The 17,774-nt window shown below is 44.9% G+C and overlaps 1 protein-coding gene and 1 pseudogene across 6 annotated transcripts in view; both read right to left on the reverse strand.

Moving 5' to 3' along the window:
• The window catches only part of Arhgap44 (Rho GTPase activating protein 44), a 174,940-nt gene that overhangs the window by 30,200 nt on the left and 126,966 nt on the right, over positions 1-17,774 (reverse strand). For all 6 annotated transcript variants that reach the window (XM_076542614.1, XM_015992386.3, XM_015992387.3 and 3 more), the window contains exons 8-12: positions 10,937-11,005; positions 8,556-8,637; positions 8,098-8,225; positions 1,501-1,612; positions 1,087-1,168 (exon numbers count right to left, since the gene is read on the reverse strand). In XM_076542614.1, the coding sequence (XP_076398729.1) occupies positions 1,087-1,168; positions 1,501-1,612; positions 8,098-8,225; positions 8,556-8,637; positions 10,937-11,005 (473 nt within the window). The remainder of the gene's footprint in view (positions 1-1,086; positions 1,169-1,500; positions 1,613-8,097; positions 8,226-8,555; positions 8,638-10,936; positions 11,006-17,774) is intronic.
• LOC102923671 (adenylate kinase isoenzyme 6 pseudogene) lies at positions 4,133-6,388 on the reverse strand (annotated as a pseudogene).

A 17,774-nucleotide genomic window follows, 5' to 3' on the forward strand; every position in this document is an offset into this window, starting at 1 on the left:
CTCCACCATCCTGGCTCTGGTGCCAATTCCCCTGCCCCCTTATCCTCTGCTTCCTCATGACACGTAGTCATTTGTATTTTAAAATAGTTCTTAAACTACAGACAAAGAGAACGCACACCTTTCTGAAGCTCACACAAACAAGGGAAGAAAGTCAGTAATCATAAAGGCAAGCCACACAGAGGAGCCACAGTCTGTGGCTTGCCTTGCCTGTGGGCTGCCCTGGATGCTTGCCTGCTACTCTTGCTGAGGCATGGGTTACATCCACTGCTCACATGGTATACCTTAGTGCTATTAATTCATCGTTGCTAAAATATTTCTGTAACAGATATGGGTAAAGACCTCAAGACTACTCTTGGTTCTTTCTGCTAAAAGAAATCACTGCTATTGTCTAGTTGGGCCTTTCCAGAACCTTCTTCAATGTACACGGATAGGGCCACGTCTAAAATTCTATCTTATGGAGAGCTAGGGATTTATCTTTCTTTAAAAAATATACGTGGAGGAAGGAAAGGAAGGGGAAAATGATATAATTGCATTAGAATCTGAAATAATTAAAGAAATAATGTACACACACACACACACACACACACACACACACACACACACACACCCTCATGCGTCCTCATTAACTTGCCTATTTCATTTAACAGACCTATCTGCCCTAGTAGCCTGAGTGGCCTTATCAACTTCTTAATTGCCTCAGAAAAGAAGGCAGTGTCTCTGCCCCTCAATGAACCATTAATAACTTCCCAAATAGAGTTGCACTCAGCATTCATACACATGCCTTTTGGGGAATATGCATCAATAGTCCTTCTTGATGGAAAGTAAGAAGGGCAGTTGTTTGATCCCGGATCACAGGCTTTCACACTTCAGCGAACCCATAAACAATGCAGCATAGCAACTACTTTTATGTCATTAGGTCTTACAAGTAATCTATGGATGGCTTAAAGTGCATATGAGGTCCTATGAAAACACTATGCTGGCTGCTTTGGATAAGGAACCTAAGCGTCCAATGGTCCACAGATATCAACAGATGATTATAGTCCCCGTAATCCCAACACACAGCATATTCCAATTCAAGGTACTCACTTGGAAGCCTGGATCCATTCATCATAGAGTTCAAAGGTCATAAGAGGCTCTGGCAACTCCCGAAGATAAGACTTCAAAGCCCCTGGGCATAAATACAGTAAGCTGTCACAACAGAGCTGGACAAATGGCATCAACCTGCACTGTCCACATGGACATGACTCCTTGACCAGCACAAGATCAAACAGTGGCTTCCCATGTGAACACTTGCCAGACTTGGAGAGTACCTGGGTTGAAAATTACAACCCCCGCCCCTTATTTTTACATTACCTCACCTTCAGCTGTACTCTCAAGGTAGTCTGCCTTCACTGATCAGAACTATCAGGCCTGAAAGGGCCCTAGGTGGTCATCTGAGGCCATTGTTCCTGACAATGGAGTCACACACTGTCCATGTTCACCCCTTTCCCATGAACCCACCTGCAATGGCGTGGGGGTCTGCCGAGTACTCCTGCACATCCACCACACAGCAGTCCAGAGCAGCTTTCAGCTTCTTCAGCTTGGAGGCTGAGGGGGCTACCCGGAAGAGGCCCTGCCAACAGGATGGAAGGGTTAGAGTGTGGCCAGCAACTCAGAGGAACAGGAGAAAAACACAGAGATGAAAAGTCTGCTGGCTCTTCCCTCTGGACCACCCTCCTCCAGCATCCCAAGCAATGCCATACCCTGATGTTGCAGCTGCCTACTTTCTAGGCATCTCCTCCAGACTCAAGCTGTTCTCAGGGGAGCAGCTCATTGCCTGGTGGCTCACTGCACTGATTTCCTATGTTTATTGGTATCTGAGCCTTGGACTCTCAGGTGTCTGATTCTTTTACACTCCAAGTAAATCTTGGAGAATCTACCTGAGAGCTGCCAGACATGAAGGTCTAATAATAACTGGATAAACATATGTCTGTGGCAATGGTTCTCAACCTTCCTAATGCTGTGACCCTTTAATATAGTTGTGGCAATCCCCAACCATAAAATTTTCATTGCTACTTCATAACTGTAATTTTGCTACTGTTATGAATTGTAATGTAAATCTCTGTGTTTTCTGATGGTCTTAGGCAACCCCTGTGGGAGGGTCCTATGACCCCAAGAGGAGTCGCAACCCACAGATTGAGAACCGCTGGTCTACAGGATGTGTGTATATACACATGCATGTGTGTTCCATTAGGAATGCCATCCTGTCTCCTGCTTGAGGATCAAGATGTGAGCTCTCAGCTGTTCCTGCTGCCATACCTTTGCTCCACCATCATGAACTCTAACCCTCTGAAACCATAAGCCCTAAATTAAATGCTTTCTTTTATGTAAAATGCCTTGGATATGGTGTTTTGTCACAGCACTAAAAAAGTAACTAAGACAGAGACAGAAGTAACACCATAAGAAGAGGACAGAGTGAGCAGTGGCACTCACGTGGGCAGAAGAGGACAGAGTGAGCAGTGGCACTCACGTGGGCAGAAGAGGACAGAGTGAGCAGTGGCACTCACGTGGGCAGAAGAGGACAGAGTGAGCAGTGGCACTCACGTGGGCAGAAGAGGACAGAGTGAGCAGTGGCACTCACATGGGCAGAAGAGGACAGAGTGAGCAGTGGTACTCACGTGGACAGAAAAGGACAGAGTGAGCAGTGGCACTCATGTGGGCAGAAGAGGACAGAGTGAGCAGTGGCATTCACATGGGCAGAAGAGGACAGAGTGAGCAGTGGCATTCACATGGGCAGAAGAGGACAGAGTGAGCAGTGGCATTCACATGGGCAGAAGAGGACAGTGAGCAGTGGTATGCACATGGGCAGTGGATGTTGAGCGTGGTTTTTGGAATCAGGCTTCATAAGAAAACAAAACCAACGAATTAGGAAAGGAATAGGAGGCTGCCCTGGGCTGGGAGGAGATATTCTTTTCTAGGCTTAAGGAAAATCTAATCATATTTGTGACAAAAGAAAGGAAGTGAGGTAGAATGGGAAAAAGGCAAAATTGGGGGTGGTGGTCTGTCTAGAGGAAGACTGTCCCAGGAAGGGCAGAGACCAGAGAGGTGGGGACCAGACAGGAAATATCAGAGGCCAGTTCACCAACTGATACTGCCTGAGTTCTTGACAATGCTAACAAAGTATTGTTATTTACAGAATATACTGAGACTATGGCACAATTAATTTGCTTCTAAATACCCAAGACGAGGATTAGGAGCAGCAAATAGAGGTGGAGATGAACCAAAGTGGCTAGGGGAAAGTCTCATTGTTCTGTCTTTATGTAAGTTTTTCTATAATTAAAAGAAATAACCAAGGCTATATAGCAAGTTCCATACCAGCTTGGGCTATAGGGTGAGACCTTGCCTCAAAAAAGAAAGAGAGAAAGTGGGGAGAGGGAAGGAGGGAAAGAGGAAGGAAGGAAAGGAGAGAGACAACTGGCAAGAAAAGCCCAGTTGCCTCCTCCATGAGACTCTTGGGGACCAAGGAGACCCTTCTTCATTTTTCCACTGATGACAACTATGAAAACTGTACCAAAGTTTTAACCATATAAAGACACAAACAAAGCCCCTGTATTTATTGGTATATATGGTTAATGTATGTAATGTATGTATAGGTGGGCAGGTGTACACACAGGGGCACCAGAGGAGGGCATTTTCCCTACTGGTCTCTGTCTTAGTCTTTTGAGAAGGGAGTCTCCACTACACCTGGAACTTACAGGTCTGTGGCTAGGAAGGAGTCTAGTAAACCCCAGAAGTCTGTCTCAGCCCCCAACCACCCCAGCACTAGTTACAAGAGTGTACAGCCACACCCATTTCTCCACACGCATGTACAGCAGGTACTTAGGGACCGAGCTGTCTCCCCACCTCCACAGTTAGGTGTTCTTTTCCCCTTTTAGATTTTATGTGTTTTATCTGGAGTTTTCCATGTTTAAGAGACCACCTACTGCTGTGGATATTCCTCTTTATAAATAAACACTGATTGGCCAGTGGCCAGGCAGTAAGTATAGGTCGGACAAGGAGAAAGGAGAATTCTGGGAAGTGAAGGGGGGGGAAGGGGGGGAAGAGACCTGCCAGCCGCCACCAGGACAAGCGAGATGTAAGGTATCGGTAAGCCACGAGCCAAGTGGCAACTGATAGATTAATAAAAATGGGCTAATTTAAGATAGAAGAACTAGATAGCTAAAAGCCTGAGCCATTAGGACAAACAGTTTAAATAATATAAGAGTCTGTGTGTTTATTTTATAAGTGGGCTCTGGGACTGGCAGGATTGGCGAGAGCTGGAGAGGAAATTCTCCAGCTACAACCTACCTTTTGGTGATTAAAATTAAAAGATATGTACCCATTGATTAGATTGATTATTTATCAATTGATGACAATTTTCAGTCTTAATCCTTAATATTTTATGTTCACATTTGAGATTGTTTAAACTTTCTCATGGAGGAAAAAATAAATAAATAAATCCAGGCAGCAGCTAGAAGTGCAAAATAGTTTCCTTCTGCTGACCCTTGGGCAATTTCTATTAAGTAGATGGAGTGATACAGCAGGGATGGCTGTACCATGGCAATGCATTTTCCCCCTTTGCAGCCCTGGCTGGCCTACAGCTCACTGTGTAGACCAGCCTCTGTCTCCCGGGATCTGGAATTAAAGGTATGCACCACCGCACCTGGCTGGCCAGTCTGTAAGTTGTGAGTTATGATCTTTGACCCACTGCTCAATCCATTTTGAGATTTGGTGGATATTACCCTCTAGCTCTTTTGGTTTATTGCTGGGCAGCTGGTGCACAATTTTTTCTTTGTAAGATGCTATGGCTTCTTCATAAAGAACTTGAAAAATCTCACGCGGAATGTTGTCTTGTAGTTTCTTCTCCTTATAACCCCTAGTTTCAAGTCTTTTGCACAATATACCATTATCTGTTCTCTGCACAGACACTATATGAAACCAGTGTTCAGGAAAAGAATCAAAACCATGGTAACCAACAGTAATGCTGCCTTTTCTCATTGGCTTCTCTAACTCATCAGCAACTCTATCTTGGTCTAAAATGGGACAACCATAATCTTCATCATAGTCATCATATAACTGCCCTTTCCAAGCTAAATCACCCACATTTATGTACTTCAGTTCTGACCTTGACACAAGTTCTTTGCCTAGTGTGGTTTTTTGCAGCCCTTGGTATAGCAGTGATCAGGATGTTCAGAAGCTTCATAGTTGGACTGGCTGGTTTTGTGTGTGAACTTGACACAAGCTAGTCATCAGAAGAAGGGGCCTCAGTTGAGGAAATGCCTCCATGAGATCCAGCTGTAAGGCATTTTCTCATTTAGTGATCAATGGGAGAGGGCCCAGCCCATCGTGGGTGGTGCCATCCCTGGGCTGTGGTGAGCAAGCCAGGGGAAGCAAGCTGGCAAGCAGCTCCCCTCCATGGTCTCAGCATCAGCTCCTGCTTCCAGGGTCTTGCCTTGTTTGAGTTCCTGTCCTGACTTCCTTCAGTGATGAACAGCAACGTGGAAGTGTGAGCCAAATAAACCCTTTCCTCCTCAACTTGGTTTTTTGTCATGGTGTTTCATTGAAGCAATAGACACCCTAACTAGGACAAATTGGTACCAGCTTAGTGGGGTATTGCTGTGACAGACCTGACCATGTTTTTGAGAGGATTGTGAAAGGATTTTGGAACTTTGGGCTGGAAAAGTCATTGAGTGTCAAGACCTGAGTGGGATGTTCTGTGGGAACTCAGAAGACAAGAATGTTAAGAGCAGTACAGAAAATGGAGGCCTGGCTTACAAAGTTTCAGAGGGAAGTTTAAAGACTCTATCAGGGCCATGTGTTAGTTTGAATTAAGATCCTGAGGTTCTGGTTAGCTGGGGCTGAAGAATGAACTGTGATTAACAAGATACCAGTACTACTACAGTGAAACCTTAATGGTACTGGGACAATTGATGCTGATCAGCTAGAGCCAAGAAATTAGCGATGATTAAGAAGAGACCAGCATCCCTGGTTAAATCTTCTGGGAAGTGTTTCCTGAGAGCACAGAGAAGCTGTGTTCCAGAGGCAGCCAAGGTTGTACCTCATGCTGGCAGCTGGACTCAGTAATGTGTAAGCATCACCCAGGTGGTACTGGTTTTGAAGGCATGAAGGGGTCATGGAGATCAGATGAGGTTTGGCACTGTGAGAGGTCAGGAGAGGCCATTGGTGAAGGTGCAGCCTCTGTGGCAGTTGAAGGCCCAGGACTGAAGGGGTCATGCAGAGAAATTGAGGCTTGGCATCAAGAACAGAGTCTATGAGAGGCTATTGGTGAAAGTGTGGCCCAGTCAAAGCAGAAGACCCCAGCATTTTGGAGGTGCTGGTACCATGGGATGACTGCCAAGAACAGCAGCAGTGGTGGAGTGGAGCCAGTCAGAACCTAGAAGACATGCTGTGTGTGCTGCAGAGGGTGAAGCTGGAGAGGTGACCCAACCCCTTTGGAGGAGTCCAGATCATGAATGGATCCCAGCCATTGGACAGTTGGAATTTTGTTTTGCTTTGATTTGATTATGACTGTGCCCCGATTTTTTCCCTTTTGAAGTAACGATGTATTTTACTGGAGCCCACGGTTGAGAGACTTTGAATTTTAAAAGACTTTGGAAAATGACTAAAATTTTAATGTGTTTAAATTTGTAAAGATTGTGGGACTTTTTTTTTTTTTTTTTTTTTGGTTTCTCTGTGTAGCTTTGCACCTTTCCTGGATCTCGCTCTGTAGACCAGGCTGGCCTGGAACTCACAGAGATCCGCCTGGCTCTGCCTCCCGAGTGCTGGGATTAAAGTTGTGCTGCGCCGCCGCCGCCGCCGCCGCCACCACCACCACCACCACCGCCCAGCTGAGATTGTGGGACTTTTAAAGATATTTAAGATCTTGGGAGGAATAAGAAAGGAAGGGCCGTGGCTTACTAGTGATGTGTTTTTGTGTCAAGCTGACAAGGGGTCAGTTGTACTGGCTGAAAGTGTAAGCCAAACAAACTCTTTCCCCCCTAGCTTGCTTTTTGGTCTTTGGTCGTGGTATTTCTTCACAGCAATAGACACCCTAACTAAGACAACAGTCCTCCTTCATAAGCAGCAACTTGGCTCATGTGCCCCTTCAATTTTATTTTTAATACCTACTCTGAAGAATAGGCCTGGCACACATATACAGCCAACACAGATGTGCATATTGCCGCCTCCCCTCTCTTCCTCAGCCCTTAGGCTGTCCTACCCGACTTTGCCCTCACTTCAAGAATACAGTCTGTCTTAGACTAACCATGTTTACTGGATAGATGCTAGACTCATGCCCTCCAGTAAGTCTATGAGCCCTCATCCCATGTTTGTGTTTTGTTCAGTAACAAATACTGAGCCCACAGCATGCCCTACACCAATACAGAGAGGCTGATCAGACTAAAGGAAGATGGAGTAAAGATGTTAAAAGAGCCTGTAGATGAAACCAGACAAATGACTGACCAGGAAAGGCAAGCAATGATCAACATCAATTCCTCATAGCCCTTCCTTATAGGAGGCTTCTAAAAAAATTCTAATGTCACAATCAGTCGACTTGTGAGGATCTGTACAGAAGGACCAGACACAAATGGCTAAGAGCGCTATTCTGAACATCAGAAACTTACTAAGCAAAAGGAAGAGGAGCAGGAAGAGGGAGAAGAGAAAGAACAAGAGGGGAGGGGAGGAGGCAGAGGAAGAGAATTAGGAGGAAAGAGGGAAAGGAAGAAGTGGAAGAGGAGGAGGAAGAGAGGAGGAAGAAAAAAAGGAGGAAGTAAGATTAATACTAGCAAAAGCAGCAGCAGATTGTTCAAATCACCAAATTACATCAAATATAAAGAAGGGATGTCTAGAATATCTCATACAGTCCTTGTGGGCAGATGTTAGCCTCCAATAATCCTGTGAATGTGAAGGTTCTCATGAGAATATGGTGCCTATTAGTATCTTCAGAAGAGACAATAGTGATCGTGTCACCGAATGTCTTGATTTAGGGATCCAGGGTGGGGATGCTGCAGGAGAGAAGCTCTTACAGACCCTGACTCTTACAGACCAGCTGGGGGACAGGCATGGCTGCTTTGTGCCTACCTCCTCCTGCATCCCACACTCCAGCAGCATCGTTACACACGCCTCTATAGGGAAGGCAATCTCACGGCCACTGATCATGAGGTGCTCCTCCAGGGGCTTCCCAAAAGAAGGTTTCTCCACCCAGGCCTCTGGGGAGGGGTGAGCAAGAAAGGGGACAGTTAGTAGCTTCCCAAGGCCACCCATGCCAGACTCTTTTTCTCCCCCTGTCCAGATTCTACAGAGAGACAGAGCGCCCAGATGAGCATTCATCTTTGTGGCTTAGTGGGAAATGGAAATGCATGGAGAGAACTGCATGGGGCATCACTGGGGTCGCTGCTGCACACCAGCTCCGGGAGGTCTACTGGCTCCTCTAAACATGAGTGTTCCCAGGGGAGCACGGGTGGGGGGGGGAGCTGGTCTCATCCAGGAAGACAAGCAGGCTCCCCACCCTCTCAGCTCTGAGGGCGGTGTGCACTTACCCTGCTGTGCTTTGATCTGAGGCAACACGGCCTGCAGCAGTGTCAAGGACTTCCTGTGGTACTCAGCTTGCACTTCTATGAGCTGAGAAAACACAAGAACAAACCTTATACTTTGCCAAAGGGAAGCAGGCTTCTAGAAGGCGGGGGGGGGGGGGGGGGGGGGGGGGGCTCTCTGCTCTGTCTGAAGGCACTCACTCATGGAGGAAGCAGGCAGGATCGCCCCCAGTGTCCTCCAGGGACAACAGGCTCCAGCCAGTATGGCAAAGGAGTCACTCCAGGTGGAAATTTGGGAGGCAGAGAATCAGGAAGGAATAGGGGAATCTGCCTGAGCTGGAGCCTGGCTTAGAGAGCTTGCTTTAGTAGATCGCCTGATGTCACCTGGCATCCTCAGAGCTAAAGGTGCGACAGTCAGTGAATGTAAATGGAAAACACATGCTGAGGTCCATTTGCCCGGGAGAGATACACACAAGTTAGAACAGCCTGCGTGCATGTTAGTTTCTGTGATCAGTTGAACACGTAAGGGGTCAGAAAGTAGGTGGCTCTACTCCTTCAGATATACTGGAAAGTGACATGGCTTTGACCATAGTGCCGGGACCTCAGGAACAAGCTCCTTCGAGGTGTGCTCCTTGCCATCCTGTTCCATTAAAGAAATAACTGCAATGGTGCTTAGGGCCAAGGAAAACCAGTGAGCGGGAGTGACTTCATTTATTTTCTGGCCATCCAACTCTCCAAAACTAAATAAAGACCTGCCATAGAGTGTAAACAGTGACAGCACTTGTGTGAGAACTCGAGGGCTGAGAACACAGCATGTGTAGGCCAGGGAAGCAGCCTGACACAGCCTGGGTGCCGGTGATTTCATTGGCCTCAATGACTCCAGATTAAGAATTTCGTATGTCAGACCAACGGAATGCATCTGAAAACACACTCCTGTGGTGGCTTGAATGAGAAATGGTCCCCATAGTCTCTGGCATTTGAGTACCTGGTCTGCGGACCGTGATGCTGTTCGTGGGAGTGGGGTTCAGGTGATGGGTCTTGCTTGAGGAAATACGTCACCAGGGGGGCAGGCTCAGAGAGTAAAAAGCCTTGCCTGCCTCCAATTTGCTGTCTCTGCTTCCTGTTTGTGTTTGAGGATGTGAGCTCACAGCTTCCTTCTTGGGCCTCCCTCCATGCCTGCCTGCTGCCAAGCTTGCTCTCCATCATGGACTCTCATCTGTCTAGTACCATAAGTCCCAAATAAACCCTTCCTTCTCAGAGCTGTTTAGGGGCATGGTGTTTGACTACAGCAACAGAAAATTAATCAATACAACTACTCAACTACTGCTTTCAACCAGACATTCCGCGCTGGAAGTGATACTTACCAGGTCTTTTGTAGGTGCATGCATTGGTCGTGGGTGGGGGGCTGCAAAAGTCTGTACCCCTAATAAAGCGAGGAAAGTGCCGCAGCCCATAGCTACTCACCCACTGAGCACTTTAAACTTCTCAGGCCTGTCTGCCTGCCTGCTACTCTCTCTGACTCACTTCTGTTCTTACCCCATCGTTTCCTTAGTCATGAAATAAAAGGCTCATAGGTTTCAGCTTTATTTTCAACTTTTGGAACAGGTACACTCAATTCTTTTTTCATACTGTAGGATTTCTCTGTCAATACTTTTCTGTTATTTCTTTATTTGGCCTATGTTTACTCTGGCAGGGAGCCAGGGTCCAAATTATCTGGACGGGATGATTGAAGTCAAGTGACTGACTGGGATCCTGTCTTTAGACTCTCTGCTTTCACTGAGAAGAGGCAGCCACCGGGCCACAGCCATCACTGCTTATCTCTCTGCCTTGAACTTGGCAAAAATCTTCAATAGAAACATAAATGCCTTTGTAAGGAATTGAATAGTTTCCTATTCTTCTCAAATCCTGTGTTGTCACAAATCTAGGTTTCCCAGCATGGGTCCTCCTGACTTTCTGGGTTGGGTGACTCTGCTGTAGGGAGCTGCCTGTGCATCTGAAGAGGCTTAGCATTTTCCGATGTGTCTGCCATTGACACAGTGCCACCACCCTCCTGAGCTGGGGCAACCAAAGGCATCTGCCCACTTCCAAAGTCCTCCAAGAAAGGAGGAAAGTCACTCTTGGTGGAGAATCCCTGCTACAAGTTAACTAAGCTGTGCTAATCCTCAGGGACACGGTTCTGTTTTAAGCTCAGATTTGGGACACATCCACACATGGAGGGCAGAAGTCACCTAGAGACTGAAGCAGTAAAGTGTCCTCTCCCACCCCATACCTCTTCCCATGATGCTTTCATGCAACCAGAAAGCCCTTGTTTTTATGCCCACCTTCCTTTTCTGTCCCCACCACGACACTTACAGACTTTCTGCAGTCTTGCCTTTGTGGACCCTTACCGTTTGAAAGTAGTTTGCATAGTCAATTTCTTTGGCCACAAAACTGTACATGTCAGCAGAGAGCTGGTCCTGTGCAAGGGAAAATATATAAACAAGGTTAAAAAAAAAAAAAGAATGGGAGAGGGTGGCTAACACTTGTCACAGACAGCATGGGAGGAAGGGACTTAAACTCTGCTGCACCTGATTTTCAACAGTATGTGGCCTATCACATACTCTTCCCATGGGGCTTCCAGCCTCCCAACCAGGGTTCTAGAAATGAGTGACTTTGAAAATCTACCACGAGAGTAGTTTACTCAGAGCTTTAAGTTCTGGGCTAGCAAATCCAAGCTGGTGTGCCAGAGTGGTGTGCAAATGAGCTCTCCTCACCTCTGCAGCTCCCAGCTTCACTGGAAGCAATTCCAAGGACACAGTGGCTGGCCTCCCTCTGCCACGTCTTCCCCAGGGTTACTTGGCCTTCCTGCTTACCTTCACCCTCAAGCTAACTGGATGACCATGAGCATGTGGGGAAGCGACAGAAATGCAGTGATTTTCAGAAAACCTGGACAGACACGTGCACAGTGGCAAAGGAGTACTGATTCAAAACTTAGCCAATTCTGACCTTATCCTGTGCTGCACAAAAATTTAATAGAGTTAAAAGTTCTTAACCATTAGGCTTTCCGAGGACTGTAGTGGCAATCGCATAATGCTGCCCTGGAATCTGGAACATTTTATTCTGGGAAGAATGGGTTTCAGTACCAGAGAGACAGCCACAGCATGCGCAACAAATGTTGTTATTATTATTATTATTATTATTATTATTATTATTATTATATCAGCATACACTGTTGCTAACAGCATCTTGAGGCTGTCACTCCTCTGTCCTTGTGTGTGAAGCCATGTGGTATCCAGAGGCCATGACCCCGAGAGGAGGCACTTACTGAGAAGAGCCTGCACCCTGGAGTGAGACAGGCAGAGCAGTAATCCAAAAGCCAACATGGATGCTGAACAAACAGAAGAGAGTAGCCCCACACTTCAGGAAGAGGTGGCCCTGGGAAACCTTAGGCAGCTGGCAGTGCCCTTGACCTCTCCAGCTGAACTGGCTCTCCTTGAGAACACAAGGAGGGGAGGCATGGTCAGCTCCCTTTCCAGGATCCTTAAGTTCTTGTGCACAAGGCAACAGAACCAAGCCACAGAGATAGAGGAGGAAACCTGTCCTCTGGGGACCTCATTAGGACCTCTCACCTGGGTTTAAATGGATTAGACCAGCCTGAGCTTGGTCCATAAGCAATGAATGAAGAAAGGGGAAAATGAATTAACTTTCATTCATAAATGCACAAGTGCCAAGCTTTATGCTATATAGAATTCTCACCAGACTCTTTTAGGTCAGTTCCCCCAACCCCTAGAAAATTGTCTGTTGTAGAATATTATTTTAAGATGTGTTACATTTGTTTATGCTGTGGAATATTTGTCTAATGATGCAAAGATGTGTTGCATTCTGTTTATGTTTTATTTGTTTAACTCTGTGAAGCTGTGTTATTGTGCCTGTCTAAAACACCTGATTGGTCTAATAAAGAGCTGAATGGCCAACAGCAGAGCAGGAGAAAGGAGAGGTGAGGCTGCCAGGCAGAAAGAACAAATAGAAGGAGAAAAAGAAAGCAAGAAAGATAGAGTGAAAAGAGAAGGAGTCAGCTACCCAGACACACAGCCAGACATGGAATGGGAAGGAAAGAAACAATATCTAGAAATAGAGAAAGGCAAAAGCCCAGAGGCAAAAGGTAGATGGGATAATTTAAGAAAAGCTAGCTAAAAACAAGCCAAGCTAAAGCTGGGCGTTCATAAGAAAGAAAGACTCTGTGTGATTTATTTAAGAGCTGGGTGGTGGGCCCCCAAAGAGCTAAGAGCCAAAAGAGTAAAAAACAACTAACTAAAATTCTCCTCAAATCTTTCATCTGAGTTAGGGTAAGTGGACATAGACTGTAGCTTTATGGTGATGCTGGGGATTGAACTCAAGGCCTTACATGTGGTAGGGAAACACTTCACCCCTGAGCTATATCCACAGTTCCTTAGATAAAAACTAAGTTTCTAATTTGGGATCAGCATGTTAAAAAGTCCAAGGACCTTTTCTCTCTGTTGATGATTATCTCAGAATGCTCAGCTTGGTAGAGCCTTGAATATTAATTGTGAAATGAACAAACAACAGCATGAAGTCCCACAGCAGGCAAATTTCCCAAAGGATAAAACAGGCTCAAGATCATTTCTCTCTGTTCCTCAGAGCAGCCATCTGCAGGCTGCCAAGTGCCAAAAGTTTAAGAGGAGACCTCATCTGGAGTCTACCAGACCTCATCTGGAGTCTACCACAAATGTCATCCCTGCAGCAGCTCTCAGCAGGAGACATCCAGCACAAGTGTGAGAGATGCTTCACAAAGGCAAAGGCCAGAGGGAAACGATCCATGATCTGGCCAACAGCAGAGAGGCAGGCAGCCAAAGGACTGACTGCTGCATCTCATACATCTTCATATTCAATGGCTCAGCTTCTCAGACAATCTCTCCCTCCCCCCCCCTCTCTCTCTCTCACACACACACACACACACACACACACACAAAGAAAAACAGCAACAAAACCCCAGGATGTTCTCCCAAGAAGGCAAAAGTATTTTTTTTTTTCTGTTTTTTACATGTATGGTTAGATACCTGTGCCATTAAATCTAGCAATACAGTTTCTGAACATGCTAGACTGTAAATAAGAAAAAAGGTTAAAAACTGTACACCAATGGTCTACTTATCTAAATCATCTACAAAGGGGAAAAAAAAGACTCTCCTCATTCATCAATATAGCTATTGGTTGTGGCTGTCAACTTGACTATATCAGCAATGTCTAAGACTAGTGAATGACATCTGTGTGTCTTGTGGGTGTTTCCATGGAGGACAGACACATGGGAGAGTGACTGAGGAAGACACCCTCAAATTAGGCAGCACCAGCTAATGGGGGTAGACCTGATATAAAAAGTCTGAGGAAAAAACGTGGTGTGAGGCCCTGCCTAGGCTTCTCCCAGAGCAAACACTTCCACTCCTGCTGCATTCTCCCTCCCCCCATCAGACCACAGTTTCAATGGCATTTCTCAACACCAGTGACTCTTCAGTAATCTTCCAGGCTTCCAGTGCTAGAATGGGACTGCCAAGGCACCCAGCTTCTTGGATCGAGCTGGCTGCTGAATGTGGTGTCATCCATGTGGCACTGGCTTTGTGGGATGGCAGGATGCAATAATGAGTGGATCATAGAGGCTTGCACCAAGGTTCCAGAAAGGTACGGAGGTCATGTGATATACACCAGGGTCAGATGCCCTACACGGAACTCCAAATGGAGCCGTGTATGAATCTGTGATGATAAAGTCTCTACATTTCAATAGAGACTCCTGGATATTAAAGGTGCTGGAAATGTGGGATGTTTGCTATAGGCATCGAGTGCATGTGTCCAAAGGTGGAGGTCACATGTGCCACAGGGAACAGAACTGGAGGAGTGAAAGCTACCTAGACTCCTCGGAGCTCAGACGATGGTACCGTAAGTCTCAGGTGCCCATGGTGGTAGAGAGTATGGCATCTGACCTGTTAGGGTTTGTCTTGGTTTGGTTAGGTCTCCTGTTATGCCCCCTTTCCTCCATTTTGTAATGAGAATGTTTAATCTGTGCCACTGTATACTGGGAGTATGTAACTTGTCCTTTGATTTTCAAGTGTTCACAGTTGAGGGACTACCTTGAATCTCAGGAGACCGCACTTTTGAATGATGTTGGCACTCTACGCCAATGAGGATTTTTGAAGTTGGCCTGACTATACTGTGTGTTGTGAGATGAGCATGAGCCTTGGGGACTAGGGCAGCATGCTCTGTTTTGAATATGAAATGTCCTCATAGACTTTGTGTCTGAATGCTTGATCCCCACCTAATGGCACTGTGTGGGAGATTGTACAGAACCTTTAGGACATGGGGCCTAACTGGGAGTAGTGGGTCACTAAGAGATGGGATTTGAGGTTTATGGTCTAGTGTCACTTCCAGTATGTTCTGTCCAGACATAAGGAAGGGAACCATGGAACCACCTGACATAATGCATCCCTGTCAGGATGGACTGTGTCCCCTTAATGAGTGAAAAGACATCATTCCTCCCTTGAGAGGGTCTGTCAAGCATTCTGTTTAGTGGTGAAAGGTGTAGTAAAATATGACCAATCGAATGTAATGCGTTTGAAAAATTGTGTTTTCTACCTTACAGCACACGGGAGAATACAAAATAAATAACCAGATTCCAACAGGTGGAGGGTACTGTAAGCACTTAAGTCTGTTTGCCTTGGATCTATTCTATCCACTTATATCTTTTCATATGGGTGCTTGGCTACATAAAAAACAAACAAACAAAAACAAACAAACAAACAAACAAACAAACAAAAAAAGCAGGCCCAGACAGCTGTGTAGATCCTTGATATACACATCAGTGATTTCACTGAGGGACAGTGTGTTTCTATTTTCTCACTAGTATAATATCTGATAAGTATCTGGACCCATCTCCTGATTATAATCCTCTATGACAAAGTCTTCAGTTGACTTATAAAATTTCACTTATCTATAGGTCATCTTAAAACATCTGAAAGATAATAATGATTCTGAACATCAGAACCTAGCATACTGACTGCCACACTGAAAGATCAGTCTCCTGCAAGGAATAATTCATAAATGTTTTGTTTCCCATGATCATTTTATTCAATCACCATCAAATATATGAAAGAAATTCAAGTAATATATTATTAGTTTATATTTTTATAGGGGTTAACTTCTAGATTTATTGTGTTTGTCAATTCCATTTATTACCCACTGTCAGTTCCTCGATATGTGTGATGAAGGGCAATGGTCTGTGGTCCTATGACAAATGTTGGTTTGGTTTATCTTCTTCATTTATTTTTATTTTTGAATATATGACTCTAAGCTTTGAATTTCACTAGGAATTTTCACATTTTTATTCCCCTCTCAGGTGTGATGGCTAGGCTTGGGGGATCCTATGGGCTACTTTCTTCTTTCTAAGGTTGATTAGCTCACAAGGTGTGTGTGTAGGGGCAAGGCTTGCCTCAAAATCATGAGTTCTGGAGTTCAGATGATTAGTGCTCATGTAAATGCCAGGTAGACCTGAGGCCTGCCTGTAACCCCAGTGTTCTGGAGGAGGAGGAGATAAAGGATCCCTAGAGCAAGCCTGCTAGCTATACAAGATCAATTTGTGAGTGCTGGGTTCAAGCGATAGATGTTGCCTCAGTATATAAGGTAGAGAATGATAAAGGAGACACCTGACTCCAGCCTTTGGCCTCCACATACATGCACACATAAATATCTATGCGGTACACTCATGCATACACACACACACATACATACATACATACATACACACACAAATATACACATACCTTACATATTTACAAGAAAAAATAAATAGATTATTTAAATAAATAGATAATTTTCCCTTCAGGGTTCAGAAAGAGTGGGTGTGTACAAGAGAAGTTAATGAGACAGTAAAATATATTACCTACATGTATGAAATTGTTAAAGAATAAGTTAAAAAAATTTAATTCTCTTCATTTTTTTTGTATAAGGTACATAGGAAACATAAGTGAATTTTAGACTTAAGTATACAGAAACATTTCAGAATCTGAAAAAAAAATCCAGTATTAAAAACACTGAGTATTAAGCATTTTTATGCAGATTACTCAATATATACTAAGAGAAAATGAAAGAAAAGTATAAAAGTAAGATTTAAAGCAACAATTGATGAGATTTCCCCAAATTATCCAATTACCAAATAATTTCCCCAAATTATCAAATACCAATCCATACATTCAGGAAAAGCAGAGAACACCATGCTGAACAAAAATACAAAAAATGTACACATGGACACACAATGTTAAAACTGCAGCAGATGAAAAATAAAGACAAAATCTTAGGGAAAAGTGAGATGGGGAAAAGGAATTACAGCTAAATTGAACTCAGAATGCATGCAAGCTAATACATGAGCATGGAATATTTAAAATATTAAGAGAAAAACATTAAAACACCAACCTCAAATCCCATACTCAGAGAAATTATCCTTTAAAAGTAAAGGAGAAATGAAGAGTTGGGCGGACAATGACATACTGAAGGACTGTGTTGCCCCAGACACACCAAGGAAGAAATAAATGTTAGAGAAGATTCTACAGAGAAAGAATGTGACAGAGGTCAGCTGCCCGAAGCCCCCCAAAGGAAGAGTGCTGGAGAAGAAATAACCGAATGAAGGTGGGCCTTCATGCAATGTAGATTATCAGCTTCATGTGATTTTCAATGCCTAGGAGACACACCCCTCCGAGGGCATTTCCAGAGAGGTTTAACTCAGGAGGGAAGATGTGTTCTGAACGTGGGTGACACCATCCCTTGGGCTGGGGCTCGGTGACTGAATCAAAAGGGAAAAGAGAGAAAGCCAAGAGGTGTCACCTCTCTTGAACTCTCCCTGTATCCCAAGCGCTACACGAGCAATGGTCCCACGTGCCTGCCATCACGCCTCGACCACCAGGAACAATCATACCCTCCAACTATCGACCACAGGAAACTCCTTTCCTCAGGTTGCTTCTCTCATGAATTTTGTCACCGCAGTGAGAGAATTAACTGATACTGAAATTAAGATAAAAACTTCTTTCTTATTATGTAGTCTCATGGGTGACAGTTCACAGAAACTAATATTAGCAACAATGTATTCACGGTTAGGAGTATTTATTACTAGAGACACTTTGGATACAGACATGAAGACCTGGGTTCTATCCATGGAACCTATTCTATAGATTTGTCCTCTGGCCTCCACCT

This window comes from Peromyscus maniculatus, chromosome 8 (genome assembly GCF_049852395.1).
Source record: "Peromyscus maniculatus bairdii isolate BWxNUB_F1_BW_parent chromosome 8, HU_Pman_BW_mat_3.1, whole genome shotgun sequence".
Classification (NCBI taxonomy): Eukaryota; Metazoa; Chordata; class Mammalia; order Rodentia; family Cricetidae; genus Peromyscus; species Peromyscus maniculatus.